This window comes from Ambystoma mexicanum, chromosome 9 (genome assembly GCF_040938575.1).
Source record: "Ambystoma mexicanum isolate Mex_15411 chromosome 9, UKY_AmexF1_1, whole genome shotgun sequence".
NCBI lineage: Eukaryota > Metazoa > Chordata > Amphibia > Caudata > Ambystomatidae > Ambystoma > Ambystoma mexicanum.
The window spans coordinates 322,556,911-322,577,177 of record NC_090931.1 but is presented as its reverse complement, the minus strand read 5'-3'; the positions used below and the strand labels follow the sequence as shown (position 1 = coordinate 322,577,177).

At 48.3% G+C, this 20,267-nt stretch overlaps 1 protein-coding gene across 3 annotated transcripts in view; it reads right to left on the bottom strand.

Annotated features, from left to right (window-relative positions):
- SPNS3 (SPNS lysolipid transporter 3, sphingosine-1-phosphate (putative)) overlaps window positions 1-15,264 on the bottom strand; it is a 635,482-nt gene extending 620,218 nt beyond the window's left edge. For all 3 annotated transcript variants that reach the window (XM_069614728.1, XM_069614729.1, XM_069614730.1), the window contains exons 1-2: window positions 14,952-15,264; window positions 12,562-12,627 (exon numbers count right to left, since the gene is read on the bottom strand). In XM_069614728.1, the coding sequence (XP_069470829.1) occupies window positions 12,562-12,627; window positions 14,952-15,171 (286 nt within the window). In that variant the 5' untranslated portion in view covers window positions 15,172-15,264. The remainder of the gene's footprint in view (window positions 1-12,561; window positions 12,628-14,951) is intronic.
- Between the last annotated feature and the right edge of the window lie 5,003 nt (window positions 15,265-20,267).

Below are 20,267 nucleotides of genomic sequence, written 5' to 3'. Positions count from 1 at the left end.
TCCTCCATATCGTCCCCTCCTTACCCATGTGGTGTTTGTCATATATGTAGCTTCCAACCCGTACAATAAGCAGGCATTATAGTCTGTACATTTACCAAAATGACACCCTTCAGGCTAGATCCAGCAGTACGAATGGCAAAAGTATTCGCTGCGGCTGTCAAGGCAAGTGCATTATTTGTTTTCACCTCAATCGCATCCATGTATTTGCTGTTGCTTTCTACATATAGGCCTAGATATTTATAAGTATGCACCAGCTCTATACGTATTCCAGTCATGTAAAATGCGGGATTTGTAGTGGTGCCTCTGCCAACACTCGTATATTTTGTTTTATTGTAATTTATTAACAGTCCATTCCCATTGGCATCGTTTTTTGGCTCGTTTGCAGTTCTTATTAGCCCTACAATAGTATGGTCCAGTAGGACCACATCGTCTGCATACGAGATCCACGAGACGTGAGTACCACCTATCTTAGGGGGTACACTTCTAGAACCCATCAAGCGTCTAAGTGAATTGGCCATGAATAAGTTGAACAGTGTAGTAAAGCGGGTCCACACTCAGGTAAGTTCTGTGTATGTCTTTAATGTCTCCAAGTACTAGATAACATATAGGAGAACAGACACCGGCTTCCCACCCAGCGGGCACTCACCAACCGACTCCTCACGAACACACGCACGTCACCCAAGTTATACAATGCATTCCTGTAGGGGTGTGCATACCACTCCATTGTAATGACAGACTACAATCACAGATTACAACACTTCTCCCCCCTTTGATTAATCAAAAATTCAAAGAGGACAAAGCCAACCAACCATAGAATGCGCAACATGTGGCCACCATGATGTGCATTCCATCATAATCCCTGAAAATTGCATACCCCGCAAATCAATTGCTGCAAACAAAAATCCACACTATATGTGAGAAGAAACCATGTGCCAAGACACGTATAACCCTACCAGTTTCTACACCTCCGGCAAACACCACCAACTCGCCGCCTAAACAACAACCCAAAACAATATGCAACTTATACATTGCACATTCACCAAACCAACAACCACCTAGAGCACCAACACAAACTCCACCACAGAACACCAGTTCAGCACACCCCTGCACCTACTACTCCAACCAAGGACCAACCAGCGAGGACACCGACCCTAATACTAACTACACCCCGAGCTGCCCCTCGGAGCACATGCCTGCCACACCTGACACTCTGAAACCAACTAACGCTCCCAACCATCCGTGCACAATTCACCTTCCGCCCCGGGCTGCCACCCCGGGGCCTCCAGCCTGCCACACCGGAGCACCACCCACAGGAATTGGACCACCCGGCAATCCAAAACCCAACAACAAGCACCACACACAGTCCAGTCAACCACCGGGAAAACATCAACCAAACAGCCAACAGGTAAGTACCACCTGCACCGTATATAGCCCTCAAGCAGATGTAATAACTAAATGCAACCAGCACTGTGCAAAACTACTGACACTTAAGGCAACGAGAACCTACACCCTACTCTGGAGTTGAAAAACAACGCCATACTGAAACATGCATACATAAATACACCACCTGATACTCCACCTGATAGCATCCAGGGCCCGGCCGGTACCCCAGACGCCAAGGAGAAACACGCCATCACCAACACCCAAATGGACCCACCAGGCCATCTATGTGGTAAACAAGATAAAATGAAATTGCTCAACACCCAAATAGACCCAACCGGCCATCTATTTGTTAACAAGATACAGTGAAATTGCACGAAACCCAAATAGACCCACCCGGCCATCTATTTGGTAAAAAGATGAAGTGAATTTGCTCATCAACAACAAAAATTACAACACACCAAGGAGACCCACGACCAACTCGCCCCCCATAGATCCCTCGGCCATATGACGCGAAATAACGTGACGCCAAATCACAAAACTTACCGTACAAACATATACTATTCTGGCTGCACTCACCTTCCGGCTCCGGACCCAGGGGCACCAGACCCCCCTGCTACGAATCACCGGACCAACCAGTCAGTTCGAACCCTCCGCTCTGGACCCAGGGGCACTGAACACTGACCCCCGCTACGGGCGACAGGAGTCTTCCAACCAGCACCCAAACTCCAGCTGCCAACCTCAGCCACTTTAGGTAGCGATCAGGTCCAGCTACAGTCCGCCTCACTGGTCAGGGCCCCACCGGGTGGGATCTTGGAATTGGAGGGCAGTGTCTTCTCCTGCTATGCTGCTCCCTCCGCAGCAGCCCAGATCCTCGTCGCCAGTGTAGTAAAGCCGGTCCACACTCAGGTAAGTTCTTTGTATGTCTTTAATGTCTCCAAGTACTAGATAACATATAGGAGAACAGACACCGGCTTCCCACCCAGCGGGCACTCACCAACCGACTCCTCAAGAACACACGCACATCACCCAAGTTATACAATGCATATCTGTAGGCGCGTGCATAGCACTCCATTGTAATGACAGACTACAATCACAGATTACAACAAACAGCATGGGCACGAGAGGACACCACTGTTTCAGATCCCTGAAGGTATGTATTTCTTTTGAGCAGGTGCCCATGCTGTCCAACCTTACCTGTATTCTTGCCTTTGTGTGAGATTGTTCTCCACTTTTGACCATAAGCGTGCTCGATCCACGATATCGAACAACGCCCCTATAAAGTCCAAGTATAGCATGTGCAAATGTGAACTATTCTGCTTTTGTGCCTGGTGAACAAGCATATTTAATGCTAATAATCTGTGCGCAGTCGCTGAACTTGCCCTACAGCCTATTTGAAAGGGCCCCAAAGTATTATTATCTATAACCAATTGTTTGAGTTAATTTAATAGTAACTAAATGACTAAAGACGCCATTGCCTCCTCGTCACAGTACTCACTTATGAGGCCCCGCCTCTACCACAGGAATGTTTATAAACCTCCTACTTATCCACAAAGCACCCGTTCTTTTTATCCTGTCTCCGACAGGGACTGGATTCTCCTGGTGCAGGTCTCCAGGAGGCATCATTGCAGTTTCCTTTGTGGTGACGTCTCATGCGGGGCGGCAGCGGTCTCAAGGTAGGTTGTGGGCTCCCGGGTTCCCTGCGGGGTTTGGGGTCCGGTTGATTGGTTCTGGCTGGCTGTGACCTACAGGGCTTGGGGTCCTTTTACGTGACTTTGTTTTATATAATATAACGCGCCAGCTTTCGGCAGATTTCATACAGCTCTGCCGGCCGCCATGCATTGTGTTCCCCAGCCCCCTGCACTCTTCCTGCTGGTGCCTGGTTGCTTGTGGGGTTTGTTGCTGGGTTTCTGCTGTCTTGGAGGTTTTGTATCCTCCCGGAAGGCCTGGCTGGGGGCGATGCTGCTCTGCTTTTCTGTGCCGGTAGCTGTTTTTCTCCGTTTGTGGCGCATTTGCATCTGAAGGGGATCAAGATGTTCCCTTAACAGGACAACTGGCTGGTGAAGGCGGATCTCTGTTGCACTGTTCAATCTCACCTTCTCCTTGTCTGTCAGTGTTCTGGGTGTGGGGATTCCTGGTCAACTGAGAGAAGTCTCAGTTGGCCCCTTCCCAGGACCTGGTATTCATAGGGGCTCGGTTCTGCACCAGGAGTGGGAAAGTTCTTCTGCTCAGGACCAGATCTCTGGCTCCAGTCACTCCTTTCCAAGGTCCTTCACTGTCCCTGGGCTTCTGCACAGGAGCTCCTGGTGGTTCACAGGAACATGGCTTCTTGTGTTTTTCTGGTCCTGTGGGCCCGCCTCCATCCCGATTTCAAGTGACCTGTGGGTTTCTCTGGATGGTTGAGAAATTCCTCCCTGTTGAGGGGGGTGGAGTTGGATCATCCCCCTCGTGTGGTTCTGACCACCGATGCCAGTGGGTTCGGGTGGGCCTCCTTGGGGTCTCTTTCTTTTCAGGAGCGGTGGGACGTGGTGGGTCTCCTTTGTTCCTCAAATTGGTGAGATCATCGGGCTCTCCTGTGGTTTGCTCCCTGTTTTAGCGGCGGGCTTTGTTGATTTGGACCAACAATTCCTCTGTCAACAATCAAGGGGGTTCAGGGTCCAGGGCCCCAAATTAACTGGCTGGTTGCATCAAGGTTTGAGTCAAACAGCATTTGCTTTCCATGGAGGGGGTACACATTTGGGGGGTGGACAATGTGGTTGTGGATCATTTCATTCGAGTGTTCCCGGGCTGCCCAGAGTTGATATTGTCCAATCAGGTGTTTGCAGCGTTGGTCGTTGGTTCGGGACTCCGGTGCTGGATCTGTTTGCTTCCCCCTCCTCGGCCAAGGGTTCGCATGTTTTGCTCATTTTTCCCTTCATGGGTGTGGGAGTGAACACCTTGAATATCGAGTTTCCTCGGGGTCTCCTGTATGCCTTCCCTCCTCTTGTTCTACTTTCCCGGGTGGTCCAGAAAATCTGTCGAAGTTCTTCTCTGCTGATCTTAGTGGTTCCCTTTTGGCCTCGCAGGGGGTGGTTCCATTTGCTAATGGATCTCCAGGTGCTGGAGGTCTGGAGGATTCCCTACTGGCCTGGCCCTCTTCGGGGTTCCGGTGGCAGGGTTGCCTGTGATATGCTGGTCAGCTTGGCTCCTGAGAGGTCATGGTTGTTGAATTGGGGGTTCTCAGCTCCGGTGGTGGAAACCATTCTCCATTCCAGATGACCTAGTGCCTTGAAGTCCTATGATAGGCATTGGGCTCATTTTCTCAGCTGGTGTGATGGAGCTGGAATTAGCCCCCAAGGTTGTGGTGTCCCGGGGGTGTTTCTTTTTTGCAGGATGGTTTCTATAAGGGGTTGGCAGTGGCCACTTTTCAGGTTCAGTCTGCTGCGTTGAAGACCCTGTTCTTGGGTGACTGTGTTCCTCTGTTTGATTTGGGTCCGGTGAGCTGGTTCCTTAGGAGCCTGTCTTCTTCTAGGTCTGCTGTGTATTTCTATGGCATATTTGGCCTCTGGTCTTTCTGTCTCTTTGGGTGTGCCGGGTTGTTCTACCAGGGGTATGGCTGCTTCCTGGGTGGATGCTCCTGGTGTCCATTTACATGGGATTTGCAGGGCCGCTACCTGGCCAGACCCAATACCTTTATTACGCATTACAGATGTGAGCAATTCTAGGGATGGTTCCTTTGCTGTGGGGGTGCTGTCCGTGGCCCAGCTGTGATGTTCTGTTGTTCAATTGCTCAATAAACTTGGTGTTTTTGCATTGATTCCTGGCTGTCCACTTCCTTCCTGCTTTCCTTTGGGGCCCTTCCACTTGGTTTGACTTGGGTATGCCTCATAGATGAGTACTGGGATGAGGAAGGGGGATGTGGACACAATGTGCAGATTACTTACCAGTAATCTTCATTACTCTTAGTCCTACTCTTCCTCATCACAGTATGGCTGACCCTCCCCACCCTTCGGTGGTGTGGAAGGGCACAGTGTCTGTACAGGCTTGCTATGTACTGGTGTATTGTGGGTAAGTAAGAGTTTTATACGTCTGAGCAAAAAAGATGAAAAAAGTTCCTGTGGTAGAAGCGGTGCCTCATAGGTGAGTACTGCGACGAAGAAGAGTAGGACTAGGAGTAAGGAACATTAGCATTAAGTAATCTGAGCATTAGCACTCATGTAGATAACTAAATGGGTGCCAAGAGGTGGAGGTGAAGGGGAATGGGAAGTGGGGAAGGGAAGCGGGTGCTGGCTACCCAGGCTGCTTGGAACGCAGGCTTGTACATTAAATACAGCCCGCGTTCCGTGCAAACCTGATTGGCCAGTGCCTCCTTCTAGGATGCTAGTGAAGATGATCACAGACCCATATTAAAATACAGTGGCAGCATGGCGGTAATTCTGTTACTGCCGCATCCTGCTTGATCTCTTTTCTGCCTTTGACACTTTCAACCATGCCATCCTGCTCAACCGTCTCCGTGATAACCTGGGTATCACTGGTCAGGCCCTGGTGTGGCTGATTTCTTTCCTTCCCTCCCAGATCTAACTTGGGTCCTTCCTCTACGCTATCTTTTTCTCTACCTGTGGTGTCCCCCAGGGGTCTAACCTCTCTTCCCTGGCTGTTCAACCAATACCTGGCACTGCTTGCCCATCGCATTGCTGCTCTCTGCCCCAACTTCCAGTGCTATGCGGATGACACCCAGCTCATTTTCAGGCTACCTTCGGCCACCTCTTCTCCCTCCCTCATCTCTGACTGTCTGCTATCTACGAGTGGTGTGCCACCAATGACCTCTGCCTTAATGCCAGTAAGACTGAGATTCTCCTCATAGGCACAACCGCTCCCTCATTTCCTCCAGCTCTCTGGCCGGCCTCTCTTGGCCCTCTTCCTGCTCCCACCTGCAAAGCTAAAAACCTCAGGGTCATCTTCGACTCCATACTCTCCTTCTCTCCTCACATCTCTGACGTCTGTAATAAGTCACAATACCAGCTGCACCTCCTTAGAGGTATTCCTCCTTTCCTCTTCTTGCCCCAGAAGCTCACTGTCTCCAGAGCTCTGGTTCTCTCTAGGCTGGATTATTGCAACAGACTCTTTCTAAATATGCCTGCCTCTACTCTCCGCCCTTTGCAACTCACCCAGAACAAGACTGCAAGATTTGTCCTTGGCCTCACACCCAGGGATCGTATCTCCCCAGTACTGAAATCTCTGCACTGGCTCCCAGTGGCTGCGATGATTAAGTTCAAAACCCTATGCATCGTCCACGAGGTCTTCTGAGGCATGGGGCCTCAATACCTTCAACTCTCTCTTCCTAAATATCTTCCTTCTCGACCTCTCCGCTCATCCGCCTCCAACTCCCTCAGGGTCAGTCTCTCCTCCAAGCAAAGTGTTAGTGGTAGATCTCTTTCTTCGGCTGGGGCCTCCTGCTGGAACAGCCTCCCTCCCTCCCTTAAACTCGAGGGGAACCATCTCCGGTTCCGGAAGCACCACAAAACCTTTCTCTTTGCCTCTGCTTTTTCTCCTCCTCTCCCCTGCTGACCTCCTGGCTGTAACCCGAACTGCACTGGTTACCTGGACACCCTCTGATCTCTGGCCCATGTCTCTCCCCACCAGTCTCACACACCTGCACTGCCTGCCTGGCAACCTCCGCACTTGGCGACTGTTTCTGTATCCCTACAGTCCCCCTACCAGCACTTGACACCTGATGTCTGCACTTACCCCTGAACTTGCCACTTCTGGCTGTTACTTTTACATATTGTTATTATCTATTACCATGTACTGCACTGTCCCTTCCCCCTTCCCATGCACTTGCGCAATCTGAATGATACCTGGCCTAGTAGGATCGTTGTCTGTCCTCCCTATGTTCCCCCTCCCCTGCCTGGTCGCACCTTGAAACACGTGTATAGGAGAGTTATAAACACCATATCATATCATGTCATATCATTACTACATTGTGGTACTACAGGTTTGGTGGTGAAGTGGAGAATTTTCCTCCAGCAAAAGGCTGTGGGGAAATCCGCCATTTTATCACCAGAAATAGTAAAAATCAGTAGAATTACACCAATGGAATTACTGATGGCGGTAATTCTGCCAAAATCCCCATGGAGTCCTATGGACCTCAAAAAATGGGGACTATGACCACCTTCCAACACTTGTAATCCCACAGTAAATCCGCCGAACCAAGAAGCAGGAAAGATAAATCCATTTGGTGGTATTTTGACAGATTTACCACTGAAATACCGCCAAACTTGTAATGGGGTCCAAAATCTGGCCTAATAGTACAGCAGATTAATAGATATTCAAAGGTAGTTGGGTGGCCACAACAGACTCAAGCAATTTACCCAGGGAGGGCAATCTACGGACAGATCTGCAATCCGCAGGGATTTTGAGTCAAGGGATGCTTTTTTCAGAAGCAGCAGCACTATTGCTGTTTCAGTTCTTTTGGGAATTAATCTAATGTTAAAGAAGCCTTGATAATATCTTTATATCTATTGGCCACAAACAGATCATTTTGGCTATCTTAGCCGGCACATGTCATAAGGTGATCTTCAGGGATTGTGTTTTAAGATCAGTGCATCTGCAGACATGTTTCGGCCTTGTTGGACGTCATCAGTGAGGAGTAGTTTGGGTTCTATATTCCCAGCAGGTTCGGGACCCACGTCTGGGCATACACGCCCCACTCGGGGTGACTTAAGCAAAACAAAAAGGTGATGGCTGAAGGTTTTGAATTAATCATAACCACTGGCACAGCTCTGGGCAACCTTCCAGACCATCGTTTTTCAGCATGCCAAGCCATTACAGAAGGGGAAAGACCACAAATCAGGCTTGGTCCCACCCCAGAAGGGGCAATCCGGCCCCAACTGCTAGATCACATCCCTTCTGCATGAGACCACAAGATCCCCAGACATGTTTCCGCCTTGTTGGGCGCCATCAGTGAGGAGTAGCTTGGGTCTCTAGGGCCAGCAGGCTCAGGACCCGCATCTGGGCATTTTTGGTTATAGTTTGTCTCCATATTTACATATGGGTGGACCCCTTTTTCAATGGAGCAGACAGGCTAAAAAACTGAGGTGTGGAAGGTTGCCCAGAGCAGTGTCATTGGTTCAGATCAATTCAAAACTTTCCACCCATAACTTTTTTGGTTATAGTTTGTCTCGCTATGTGAGAGAGGGTATGCCCAGACGTGTGTCCCTTGCTCACTGCACCATAGGCAACCAAACTGCAGCTCACTGATGAGGCCCAAGAAGGCAGACACAATCTGGAGTTGTTTGCCTTTGCGTGCAGAGGGGACCTGGCCTAGCAGTTCAGGCAGAGCTGCTCCCATTGGTGGCGGTACCTGACTGATTTGCATATGGCTGGACCCCTTTTGCAATGGTGCAGACAGGCTAAAAAATCAATGCTGTGGAAGTTTACCCAGAGCACTGCCAGTGGTTCAGATTAATTCAAAACCTTCCGCCAATCACTTTTTTGGTTATACTTTTAAAATCAGTGACAAAGCGTCAGAGGTTCTAATGACGCTTGAATTAAAGAAGAGAGTAATAACTTCAAATAACTGGGGAGAGAGGGGAAAATGCAGGAAAATACTTTTTGTGCCACAGAACTCCACAAGTATTGCAAAGAACTCTGTAGACCAGTTTGATGATGAAAATAGTGCATTAATTAAAAAACATGTAATAGCTGCCAAGATATTCTTAAGAAGCCTCTAGCAGGCTGTTTAATCAGGCTTTATCACCTGTGGACTCAGAGATATGAAATCTGCGTTACTGTTTGCAAATCAACAGCTTTTTGTCTAATGGAATGTTGCCCTATCAGGCGCGGGTCGTAATCATTTGAAATATTTAAGCGTAGCCCAAAAATCTAAGGAAATTATTAGCATTTTATTTAAGCTGTCACTTTGTAGATTGCCATTATCTCAAATGGAATATTCATATGTGCCAAGATATCAAGCATCACAGATGACAATTAAAATAATTTCAAAGTCTGAATATTCCGCTGTGACAATAATGTGGCAGTAAACTTCCAGGCCATTGGAATGTTTCAAAAAAGGTAGCAGGCGCTCCTCTCCAGAAAGAACATGGCATGATAACCTGTTCTTAGATGATAGTTTGCAGCACACGCTTTATGCTCACTGTACCTTTCACAGATGGGAAATATCCATTTGCATATCAGTCTTTGTCCCACCCACATGGGCAGTCCAGCACCGAAATGCTATGGCAATTCCTCTCTGAACAAGAGTACCAACAGCAACCCCATATACGTGTTTCAGCCTTGTTGGGCCTCGTCAGTGAGGTGAAGCTGTGTCTCTCTGAGCACAGTGAGCAGGGAGTCCACGTCTGGTTGCCCCCAGGTAACTTAGGGTGACCAACCCCAAGTTCCTTGCAAATATTTCAAAAAGGGTAGCTGGCGCTCCTCTCCAGAAAGAACATGGCATGATAACCTGTTCTGAGATGAGAGTTTGCAGCACACGCTTTGAGCATAATGTGGCAGTAAACTTCCAGGTCATATGGAATGGTATAACAAAATGATTGGCCCACACGAAAACCTGGGGGCATCAGTTGCGATAGATCATAGATGAGTCCAAAGAAAAGACAGCCTCGAGGTACAGCTTAGAGAATGAGTTGGGCCTTGGGCCGATTGAATGAGACCCACACCACAGAGAGAGAAAAATGAAAGATTGGTTCCAGAGTCTAGAACAGCTCAACAGCTTTAAGTAAAAAATGTAGGTCTTCTATTAGACAAAGATGTGAGCACGATAGAACTGCTTTTGACAAATAATGTCTAAGAAGATCAACATGGATCATATGATGGCGGTCTATAAGGAATGATTAGACGCAGGGTTCTGCAAGAGTTGGCTCTCCAGATGTTTGAACTGCAACACCCATCAGCCCTAGGAAGCTTAGTCAATGGTGAGGGATTATAGGAGTCTCAGTCCAGAACATCTGGATAGCCATGGGTTGCAGACCCTGGATTGAGTATGATTAGGTCCAGTGGGCATCCAGAATAGAAATAGCATTTTGCGTGTTGGATTTCAATATTGTGATAGGAGGGGCAAGGTTATTTCATAATTGAAAGCTGGCATCTGAAAATTATGGCTACTCTACCTATGTCCCTATTTTCTTGATTCTGCAAAAGAGCCTTAAAGCAAGGTTGAACGAGATCATTTAGAATGATAATATTTACTTCAAAATCCAAGATTCCATAATAGAGAGTAGATCAAGATTCTAAATTATTAATAATAGATTGTGGATTGCAAACCTGTTGTAAACTACAAAGCGGGCCTTCATTAAGTAGCACTTGGTAACAAAGGAAAACATGTGCATTGATTAATTGACCTAAGTGCAGCCTTTGACCTCGTGTCCAGGGCCAATTGTTGTCAGTCTTGGCAAATGTCAGGGTACCACTGGGTCTCATAAAAAGCATCATGGCACTGTTCCACGATAATGCAGTATGTGTAAGGTATGGACTGTCTGGCCGCTGGATTGATTTTTTTCAAGTTGCGTGTTTTGTCCCCTCTTCTTTTTATTTTGTACTAGCAGAAGTACCCGTTCTCCGAATGGGTTCTGTGGACAGAAATGATAACACTGATCATTTAGGTTGCTGTTCTGATTCGCTTATCGCTTGATGTGTGTTGCGCCCTGAAGTAAACTGCACTGAGAATGGGCGAGTGTGGTTGGCTGACATACCGGCGAGAGTTGGTGTGTTGCTGCATATTGGGACCTTCTGTGCTCTCTCCCCACCTGTCGCCTCAACCTGGCATTGTGCAGTTTGTTGCGGTGCAAATATCTCGGACACTGTGCATCCTAGGTCCTTGAAACATGGTTTTCAAGGTCTTGAGTTTTGTTCCTCGTGTCTAGACCAGTCCTTCTATGACCACATTGATGTTTCGTCGATTTCAGGCAACCGTCTCATGTGTGAAGGTGCTGAAATACGGGAAAAGGGGTGGGGTGTCCAAATGTCACGTAGCTAGTAATGTCCGGAGGGTCCTAACAGGTAACTATGCAAAATTTGGTGCTGATTGGTGAAACAGTGTGGAATTGTATAAGGAACAATGCTTTGCCAAGCCAGAAACCCACTAACAAATGTTGGCTTGTGCTGGAATCCGGGGAACGGGGTGGGGTGTCCAAACGTCATGTAGCCAGTAATGTCCAGAGGATCCTAACAGGTAAATATGTAAAACTTGGTGCAAATTGGTGAAACGGTCTGGAATTGTATAAGGAACAACCCTTTGCCACAACCCCACAAACCCACACACAACCTTTGAATTTTATATATATATATATATATATATATATATATATATATATATATAACTGGTTTAGATATCAGATTACAACATGCATCACCTGGTGTACCCAACATTAAAGGGTGCTCCACCCCGTCGCAGACAATGCTGTTATTATGACCAAGACAGAGTCCACCCTGAAAAACAACCTGAGGTTGCTTTTCTTTTGTGAAGAGCATACCTTGTGCTCTAGATGTCCACTTCCTGTTGGGAACACTGCTTGTCATGAATCCAATAGGCTGGGCAGGAGGATAGCTCTGGGGCAAGGTGATTACCTCGGGAACAAGATGATGCCCAGTGACATGGATTTGATTCTCAGCCCAGCGCTTAGAAGCAGGATCCCAGCATTAAGTACTATAAAAACCACATATAACTATTTTTTTTAAACACTGCTGCTCCAAATATATACGCAGTTGCTAATATCTCCCTTCCTTACAATTTGGCTAAAGGAGTGTTGGCTATGGCTGATAGTTACCTTAAGTCCAAGGGGCCTGCCTATGGCTTCTCCTGTCGAGGGGTAAACTGAGTCCTTTTTTTAAATAAAGGATTAGGAACCAATCCCACAGGCAGAGGCGCTTTGGGACATTCCTGTGAATTTGGTGCCATTTTTCGGTGTGAAAGAATTAGCTTGTATAATGTCACCCGCAGTGGATCATGTAGGGAGCTGAGGTTAACGTACACTCTGCACTACCTAAGGTTTGAGCAGGAGCAGTGGAGTAGCTTTGCTGAAAATGTTGGGGGGGACATGACATCTGAACAAAAGGTGCCCCAGCCAAATGAATGGGGACAAAATGGTGTGCCATGAAAGTTGGGGGGGGACAAATACCCCTGCCCGCCCCCCCTACAATTACACCCATGAGCAGGAGTCGGTCTGTGGAGCGGTGTTGCTTTACCTGTTTGGAGCAGTCCTGCGTTGCTGTCACTGATATCAAAATAGGCTGTGATGTCCTGCAGCACTCCTACGACAGAAAGTGGGAAAGATCAGAGAGGTACATGACAACACATGGGATAAGCCGTATGCATGAAACTCTGGACTTTGATCAGTAGTTCTAATGATTAATAACTATGAGATATTTGATCACAGGATGCAGCTTCGCCTAACAAACAACCTGATTAATGAAACAAGGCAAAGTGTCTTTTAGCAGTGCAAAGTCACTTTGCACTGCAAAAATACACTTTGCACTGCTCTGCGAGGTTCCATGAATCAGGGTGTTTGCTGGCAGGGTTACATGAATCATGGTGTTTGTTGGCATTGCAAAGTAACTTTGCACAAGTGAAAAGTCATTTTGCACAGTAAAAAAAAATTCCATTAAGCAGGCCCTCGGTTCATAGCATTATTTGCGTGTAAAACGGGGATTTGTGTGCTATCCTGCCCGCAAATCCCCATTCGTATTCATGGGCAGAATCTCTGTTTTACACGCAAATAATTCCATGAATCAGGATCTTCTGCAAAGAGCAGTTAGCGCACACTAGCAAAAATGTACATTTTGCTCACAACTGAGGCTGCAAATTCCACAACCTTCCCACCATGACCCAGATTCACCAAACATTTGAAAACGTCAGCAGAATACGACAGGTACAATTTGCGCACACACTAGTGATTCACAAAATGTAGTCTGAGGGACAGGCGCAATTTGTGCCTGCTGTAAATTGCACCCTGTTCAAAAAAGATTATTATACTCATTTTCCCAGACACAAGCACAAAGTGGTGAATATATGCTGCAAGTGAAAACATGATGTGTACATCTACTTCTAAAAGTAGAGTTAAACATGGGAAGTGAGTGACATGCGTTTATGAAAAAGTGATGGAACATTGCAATCACCTGCACATGTCTCCCAATTCCAGATTTGGTTTCCACCAGATTGGAAATGGGCCGCAAGGTGACCTACGAGAAAATTAGCAGGTGATCTTTCCCTTTTTGGGTAATCATGATGGGTTTTGTGAGCTACACCCTCATTGCATTGCCTAGCCACTCCTTTTGCCACTCCCGTTTTGCATATGCAAATTGAGGTTAATCAGGTCTCCATCTCCATGCCCACATTTGCTCCCAACTCCCGTTGAGAATCATGCGCAATTAGCATATGCAAATTGCAGGTTTTGGGGGATTGCCACAGCATTTGCACTCCCACAAAAACGTTGTAAACCCAACCTACTGGGTGCATAAGTGCATACATTCCAAGAGGGCGCCCCAAACCCTCCACTGCAGGTTCTCAACATTCCATCACAAAGGACTAAAACACACCTTTTTATTTTCAGTGAAGCCTAACCACTCACTACATGAAGCACCATACACACAAGGATCCAAAGTCTTTCCTACTTCACTTGGTTGAAAAAATAATAGGTAGATTGGCAATGGAGTTGAAAACATTGCTTGCTCTCAATAGTTGTCATAGTATTGGCATAAAAACCTCATGTAAAGTTGTGTTACCCTTTTTGAGTTATGTTGTATTTTGAAATCTTGATAAATCAAGCCTAAAATAGGAAATACAAATAATGCATTCTTTTTATGTGCATGTTGCTTAAAGTCTTCTGTGCCATTTTAATAAAAGAAAGTACACATTTGTCATAAAATCAGCATAAAAGAGAGAAAAGGGAAATTATACAGTACACTGATATATACATCAAACTTAATAAGATCAAGATAGAGAACCAAGAACACGTAAAGCAGGTGTAAACATACATCATTGACCCATCTATACACTGTAGTCCAATGCGCTCATTCCTAACAGTGGGTCACAGATGCAAACCAAGGTAGCCCAATGGCTGCTCTTCATCACCTAAGGCAACCCTTGAATTGAACCTCAATCTTCTGTAGGACAAGTAACCATAGATGGTTTGCCGCGGCCGCAATTACAATGGAGTCCGCTGAATATATAGCCGACCACAATTGGTCCTAACGGCATATTACTCCATGTGCAACATTAATCACCATAACCCCTCAAATAAAGTTCCTTAAGATCAGGATAAGTGTTTCTAGGCGCGACAAAACGAGGGAGGGAAGGCAGAGGGAGGACAAGACAAACGATCTTACTATGCCTTGTGGCATTCAGATCATGCAAGTGCGGCAACGCGCCAAGTGCAGGGGGAAAAGGAGGGGGAGCGGCCAGGGAGAGGGAAGGGGGAAATGCAATCAGATGTACTCGTACACTGGTAAAATGTTAAACCGTAGTTATGTAATAAAAACGTCTCAACGGTGTTTGCAATATATATAATAAAATATATTTATTTATTTTCATTGAATGTGTAACTCCATCCCTTTCTGGGGGCGGGTGAGTTTCTTACCTGCTACAATAAACCAGTCCGTATAGAGCAGCAAGTTGACATAGCAGAGCACTGCCACTGCACCGTAGGCTCGCCCCGCTGAGACTGTTTTATGAGGCGCGGGGGCCGGAGCCTTCTTCACTGGTCTGGACCCAGTAGCCCCATAGAAAGGCGAGCCAGGCCGGGAGAAGCGCAGGCTGGTGAGTTCACTTGGCTTCTCGCCCCGCGCACCAGACTCCATGCCGGGCACCGCCTGGAAGCCAGTGGTCTTCTGCAACCCTCATCTCACTTGGCGCGGCATGAAGCCGACAGTGGGCCTGATGAAAGCGTGAAACTTTCAGGAAGTTGTGGTCATTTCCTCCAGCAGCAGTTGGAGCTCTCAACTGCTTCACTTTTCATCATGAAATGTGATTGTACTTATTTCTTCCTATATTTTTTTCTTTTCATATGTTGGGTTAATTTATGCGACTTTTTACAGAACTTACGTAACCCTGTTTAGGCCTTCTGGGCCTGTGCCTTCACTCTAGCGATCAGAAATCCCTTGACTATTGGCTGATCAAACAAATGTACTATGATCTTCTAAAGGTAAAAGGATTCCCCCAAGACAATTTCCTGTGTGCCATCCACTTTGCACTGGCACACTGCAATTCCTCACTGTATTTCAACATTTAACAAAACAGTGTTTAGAAAGTGAGTTAAACCGTCAAAAGGAACAGTGAACCGCCCCCCAAAAAGTTCTTAATCCGTTTACAGTTTTGATGCATGTTGGTGCAAGTATTGTTACCAGCACTCCCACATGCGAACACACCACAGTGGTAGTGAAGAGGCTGCATTGGCCACCCACCAAGGCTAGAATAACGTTCAACGGGCCTCATTATGAGTTTGGTGTAAATTCTGTGGTTATTCTGCCAAAATCGTTTACCATCACCGCCACTTGGTCCCGTGGGTTTAGCACAGGATTACAAGTGGGGGTAGGGCAGTGTATTCCCCCATTTCTGAAGTACACAGGACTCCATCGGGATTTTGGGCGGATTTGCAACTGGCAGTATTACCGGACGTTAAACCTGCCGATTCTTGTAGGTAAAGTGGAGGATTCACCTCCAGCAATAAACTGGAGGTGAATCCACACTTTTCCTTCCAAAATTCAATGAATTTACCACACGGTAATACCACCAGTGGTAAATCTGCCACAACATTTAATTTAGCGGTGCAGGAAATATTGTGGTAATTCCGTTGCTGCCAAAAAAAGTGACAGTAATGGAATTACCACCACGTTTTTCCCTGCACTGCCAAACTTGTAATGAGACCAAAGATTCTCGCCTGGCTCCCTGGAGCCACAGAAATCATGTGAGCCTGTACTCTCCTTCTAGAGACCTTTGCTTAAAAACAAGACTGTTGTTGTCATCCCTCATTTAACGAGTGTTAGCGCCTAGAGGTCTTACTTCAAAATCCTGGTAGCCAAACTCTGGAGTGACATGCCCATGCACGTTCGTCCTATTCCCCGCTTTCTGACTTTTAGACATATAATTAAACCGCTGGTGTTCTAACTCTCTGGGCTCCAGTAAAGCAGGATACCTTTTGTGGTTTTTAGTGCCACAGACTGTTTTTCTATTATCAAACTCGGACTACAAGTCCCAGAATGCAAAGAAAAAATAGTACTGGATAAGCACCTAAAGATTGGAATGGATCAGATAGATATAACGTGACCCGATGTCCCGAAATTGGGCCATCTGTCCGCCTGTCTAGAGAGTTTTTTCTATTTAAAAACCTGTTCCGGTTTTTCGGGAACATGAGCATGACCACTGGCTTAATCTCCGCTGGAACCGGTCAGGTGCTGTAGTCATGGAAACCCCTGTCAAATTTGCAGCCTACTTTTATGTCGGTGGCCTGGTGCGGTTTTTATTTGAAAAACCTGGTCACCCTAGATTAAAAGTCTGCAACCTGTGGCTGTCCAGATGTTTTGGACTATGATTCTCATGATCCCTTTCCATGTTCTATGCTGGCAAGGGGTAACAGGAGCTGTAGACTAAAACATCTGGAGAGCCAAAGGATGCTGGGCCTTGCCCTGGATAAATAGCCATTCTTTTCGTGCAGGGCCTTTATTTTTTCTCTTTCTTCTCACTCATTTGAACCCGTACATCTGTTACCCTTCACTGTCACCTCAACCGCTGTCTGCTGCTATATTCCATTCTTTAGGGCCGACCAAATCTGTAGGCATTTTCCAAACCTTGCACCAGGAAAAAGCATTATTTTGCATTTTCCCCCCTCTTTCCTCGAATTCTTTGGCACTACCAGCTGCTGCGACACAAGTGGATACCCCTTCTTTATTTCTCCTCCTTCTTCATCAGTCCGCTTTCTATTTCCTGGCCTTAGTTCAGCAGTCGGCTCTCGACTCCTTACACGATCTGAAGTCCGAAAATGATGTGGAATTTCTGTTCTATGCCCAGCGTTAGGGCACCGACTTTGTCACTTCTCTTACCAAATGGCATCTATGGTCTCTTGTTGCTAATTTCGATATTGTAAATCGGGTGAATGTGCTTCTGATCAGTATTTTACATGTTGTCAATGTTATGTTAACAACATTTGTAAAGCACAGCTTTGACCCGAGTGTGTCCTTGCGCTGGGAGAATCCATACCCAAGGAAGAACAATGAGAGGTGAAGAAACAAAGTGGGTTATGGGCCCAATTCCTAGAATCTGGCGCAGGAGCAACGCAAGCGCCTCACGCAGAGAGGGAGTGTGCACCACGCGTGCACCAGCCGCGGTGCAAAACAGCATTTTCGCACACTGCGTATTCATGGATTTCCCAAGCCATTACCAGCCGTGGCGCAGTGAACATCCAGCGGTGCCACTTACGCCCCCAACACCGCCCCTTGCGCAGGAAAAGCCTTCAAAATCCCCAATACGGTGCAAGGCCCCTTGCTATCCTTGGCCCAGCACACAGCCCCCGTAATTGCGTAAAAGATCAAAGCGTACCCAGCTCACGGCTGTCAAATCGAGTGAAAATGGGCTTGCGTACCCCAGCGAAATCCCGTACCCCGCTTGCGCCAGTCAAATCACGTGAAAAGTGCCTCGTGTACCCCCACAAAATCCCATACCCCGCTTGCACCAGTCAAATCGCATAAAAAGTGCCACGTGTACCCCCACGAAATTGCGTACCCTGCCCACCCCTGTCAAATCGCATGAAAAGTGCCTTGCGTACCCCCACGAAATCGCGTACCCCGATCGCGCCATCCAAATCGTGTGGAAAGGGCTGCGCATGTGGTGACGGGTGTTGGGGGGTCCCTTGTGGTGTGGGCTGACTGTGGGGCATGGTCACAGTTGTTGGGGGCTTCTTTGTGGTGTGGGCTGCCTGCGAGGCATGGTCACGGGTGATGGTGGCTCCCTTGTGGTGTGGACTGCCTGCGGGGCATGGTCACAGGTGATGGGAGGCTCCCTTGTGGTGTGGGCAGCCTGCGGGGTATGGACCCATGTGGGCTGCCTGCGGGGTATGGACACGGGTGTTGGGAGGCCCTTGTGGTGTGGGCGCCTGCGGGGCATGGTCACGGGTGTTGGGGGGTCCCTTGTGGTGTGGGCTGCCTGTGGGGCATGGTCACATGTGTTGGGGGATCCCTTGTGGTGTGGCCTGCCTGTGGGGCATGGTCACGGGTAATGGGAGTCCCTTGTGATGGGGGCTGCCTGCGGGGCATGGTCACGGGTGATGGGGGGCACCCTTGTGGTGTGGGATGCCTGCGGGGCATGGTCACAGTTGATGGGGGTCTCCCTTGTGGTGTGGGCTTCCTGTGGGGCATGATCACGGGTGATGGGGTCTCCCTTGTGGTGTGGGCTGCCTGCAGGGGGTGTTCGCGGCTGATGGCAGCATTGGAGGGCGTTTTCATGCAATTTTGCATGCTACAGGATTTCACGGGGGCACACAAGGGCGCTTTCACGCGCTTTTGCTGGCGCGAGCGGGGTATGGGATTTTGCGGGGTATGCGAGGGCGTTTTCACGCAAGTTGGCTGGCGCGAGCGGGGTATGCGATTTTGCCGGGGAACGCAAGGGTGTTTTCACACAAGTTGACTGGCGCGAGTGGGGCATGCAATTTCACGGGGGTATGCAAGGGTGTTTTCACGCGAGTTGGCTGGCGCGAGCAGGCAACGCGATTTTGCGGGGGTACGCAAGGGTGTTTTCACGTGAGTTGGCTGGCGCGAGCACGCAAGGGCCTTTTCACGCGATTTGTCTGTGTGGTGGACCCTCCCATCACCCATGACCACACCCGCAGGCAACCGACACCACAGGGGACCCCCTAAAACCCCTGACCATATCCCACAGGCAGCCCACACCACAGGGGACCCGCGAACACCCCTGACCATACTCGCAGACAGCCCACACCACAGGGGACCCCCCAACACCCCTGGCCATACCCCACAGGCAGCCCACACCACAGGGGACCCCCAACACTCCTGACCATACCCCACAAGCAGCCCACACCACAGGGGACCCCCCAACACCCCTGACCATACCCTGCAGGCAGCCCACACCACAGGGGACCCCCCAACACCCCTGGCCATACCCCGCAGGCAGCCCACACCACAAGGGAGACCCCCATCACCCGTGACCATGCCTCACAGGCAGCCCACACCCCAAGGTAGGCCCTCATCACCCGTGACCATACCCTGCAGGCAGCCCACACCACAGGGGACCCCCCCAAAATCCCTGACCATACCCTGCAGGCAGCCCACACCACAAGGGAGACCCCCTATCACCCGTGACCATGCCTCGCAGGCAGCCCACACCACAAGGGAGCCCCTAATCCCCCGTGACCATACCTCGCAGGCAGCCCACACCACAGGGGACCCCCAACACCCCTGACCATACCCCGCAGGCAGCCCACACCACAGGGTACCCCCCAACACCGCTGACCATACCCCGCAGGCAGCCCACACCACAGGGTACCCCCCAACACCCCTGACCATACCTCTCAGGCAGCCCACACCACAGGGGACCCCCCCAACACCCCTGAACATACCCAGCATATTGATGGATACATTGCTGTTTCTGATCATGTGTGTCACTATGCCCATTTATGTTCTAACACTTGATCACTGTGACGTGGAGCGCTGCCTTACTTAACAAGTGTAACAAATAAATTGTATTATGACAAATTATCTTAAAAATAGGGAAGAGGAGCGAGCTGCACTTTTGGCCCGACGAGGGAGTACTTTGAATCCATTTAAGAGTACATACAACTCTATAGAGTCAAAAATGTATTAAATTGGAAAGGCTGTCGAGAAAGAGATTAATACATTTTGGGAACAGGCATCACTCACAAACTATTTAGAGAATAAGAAGATACTTA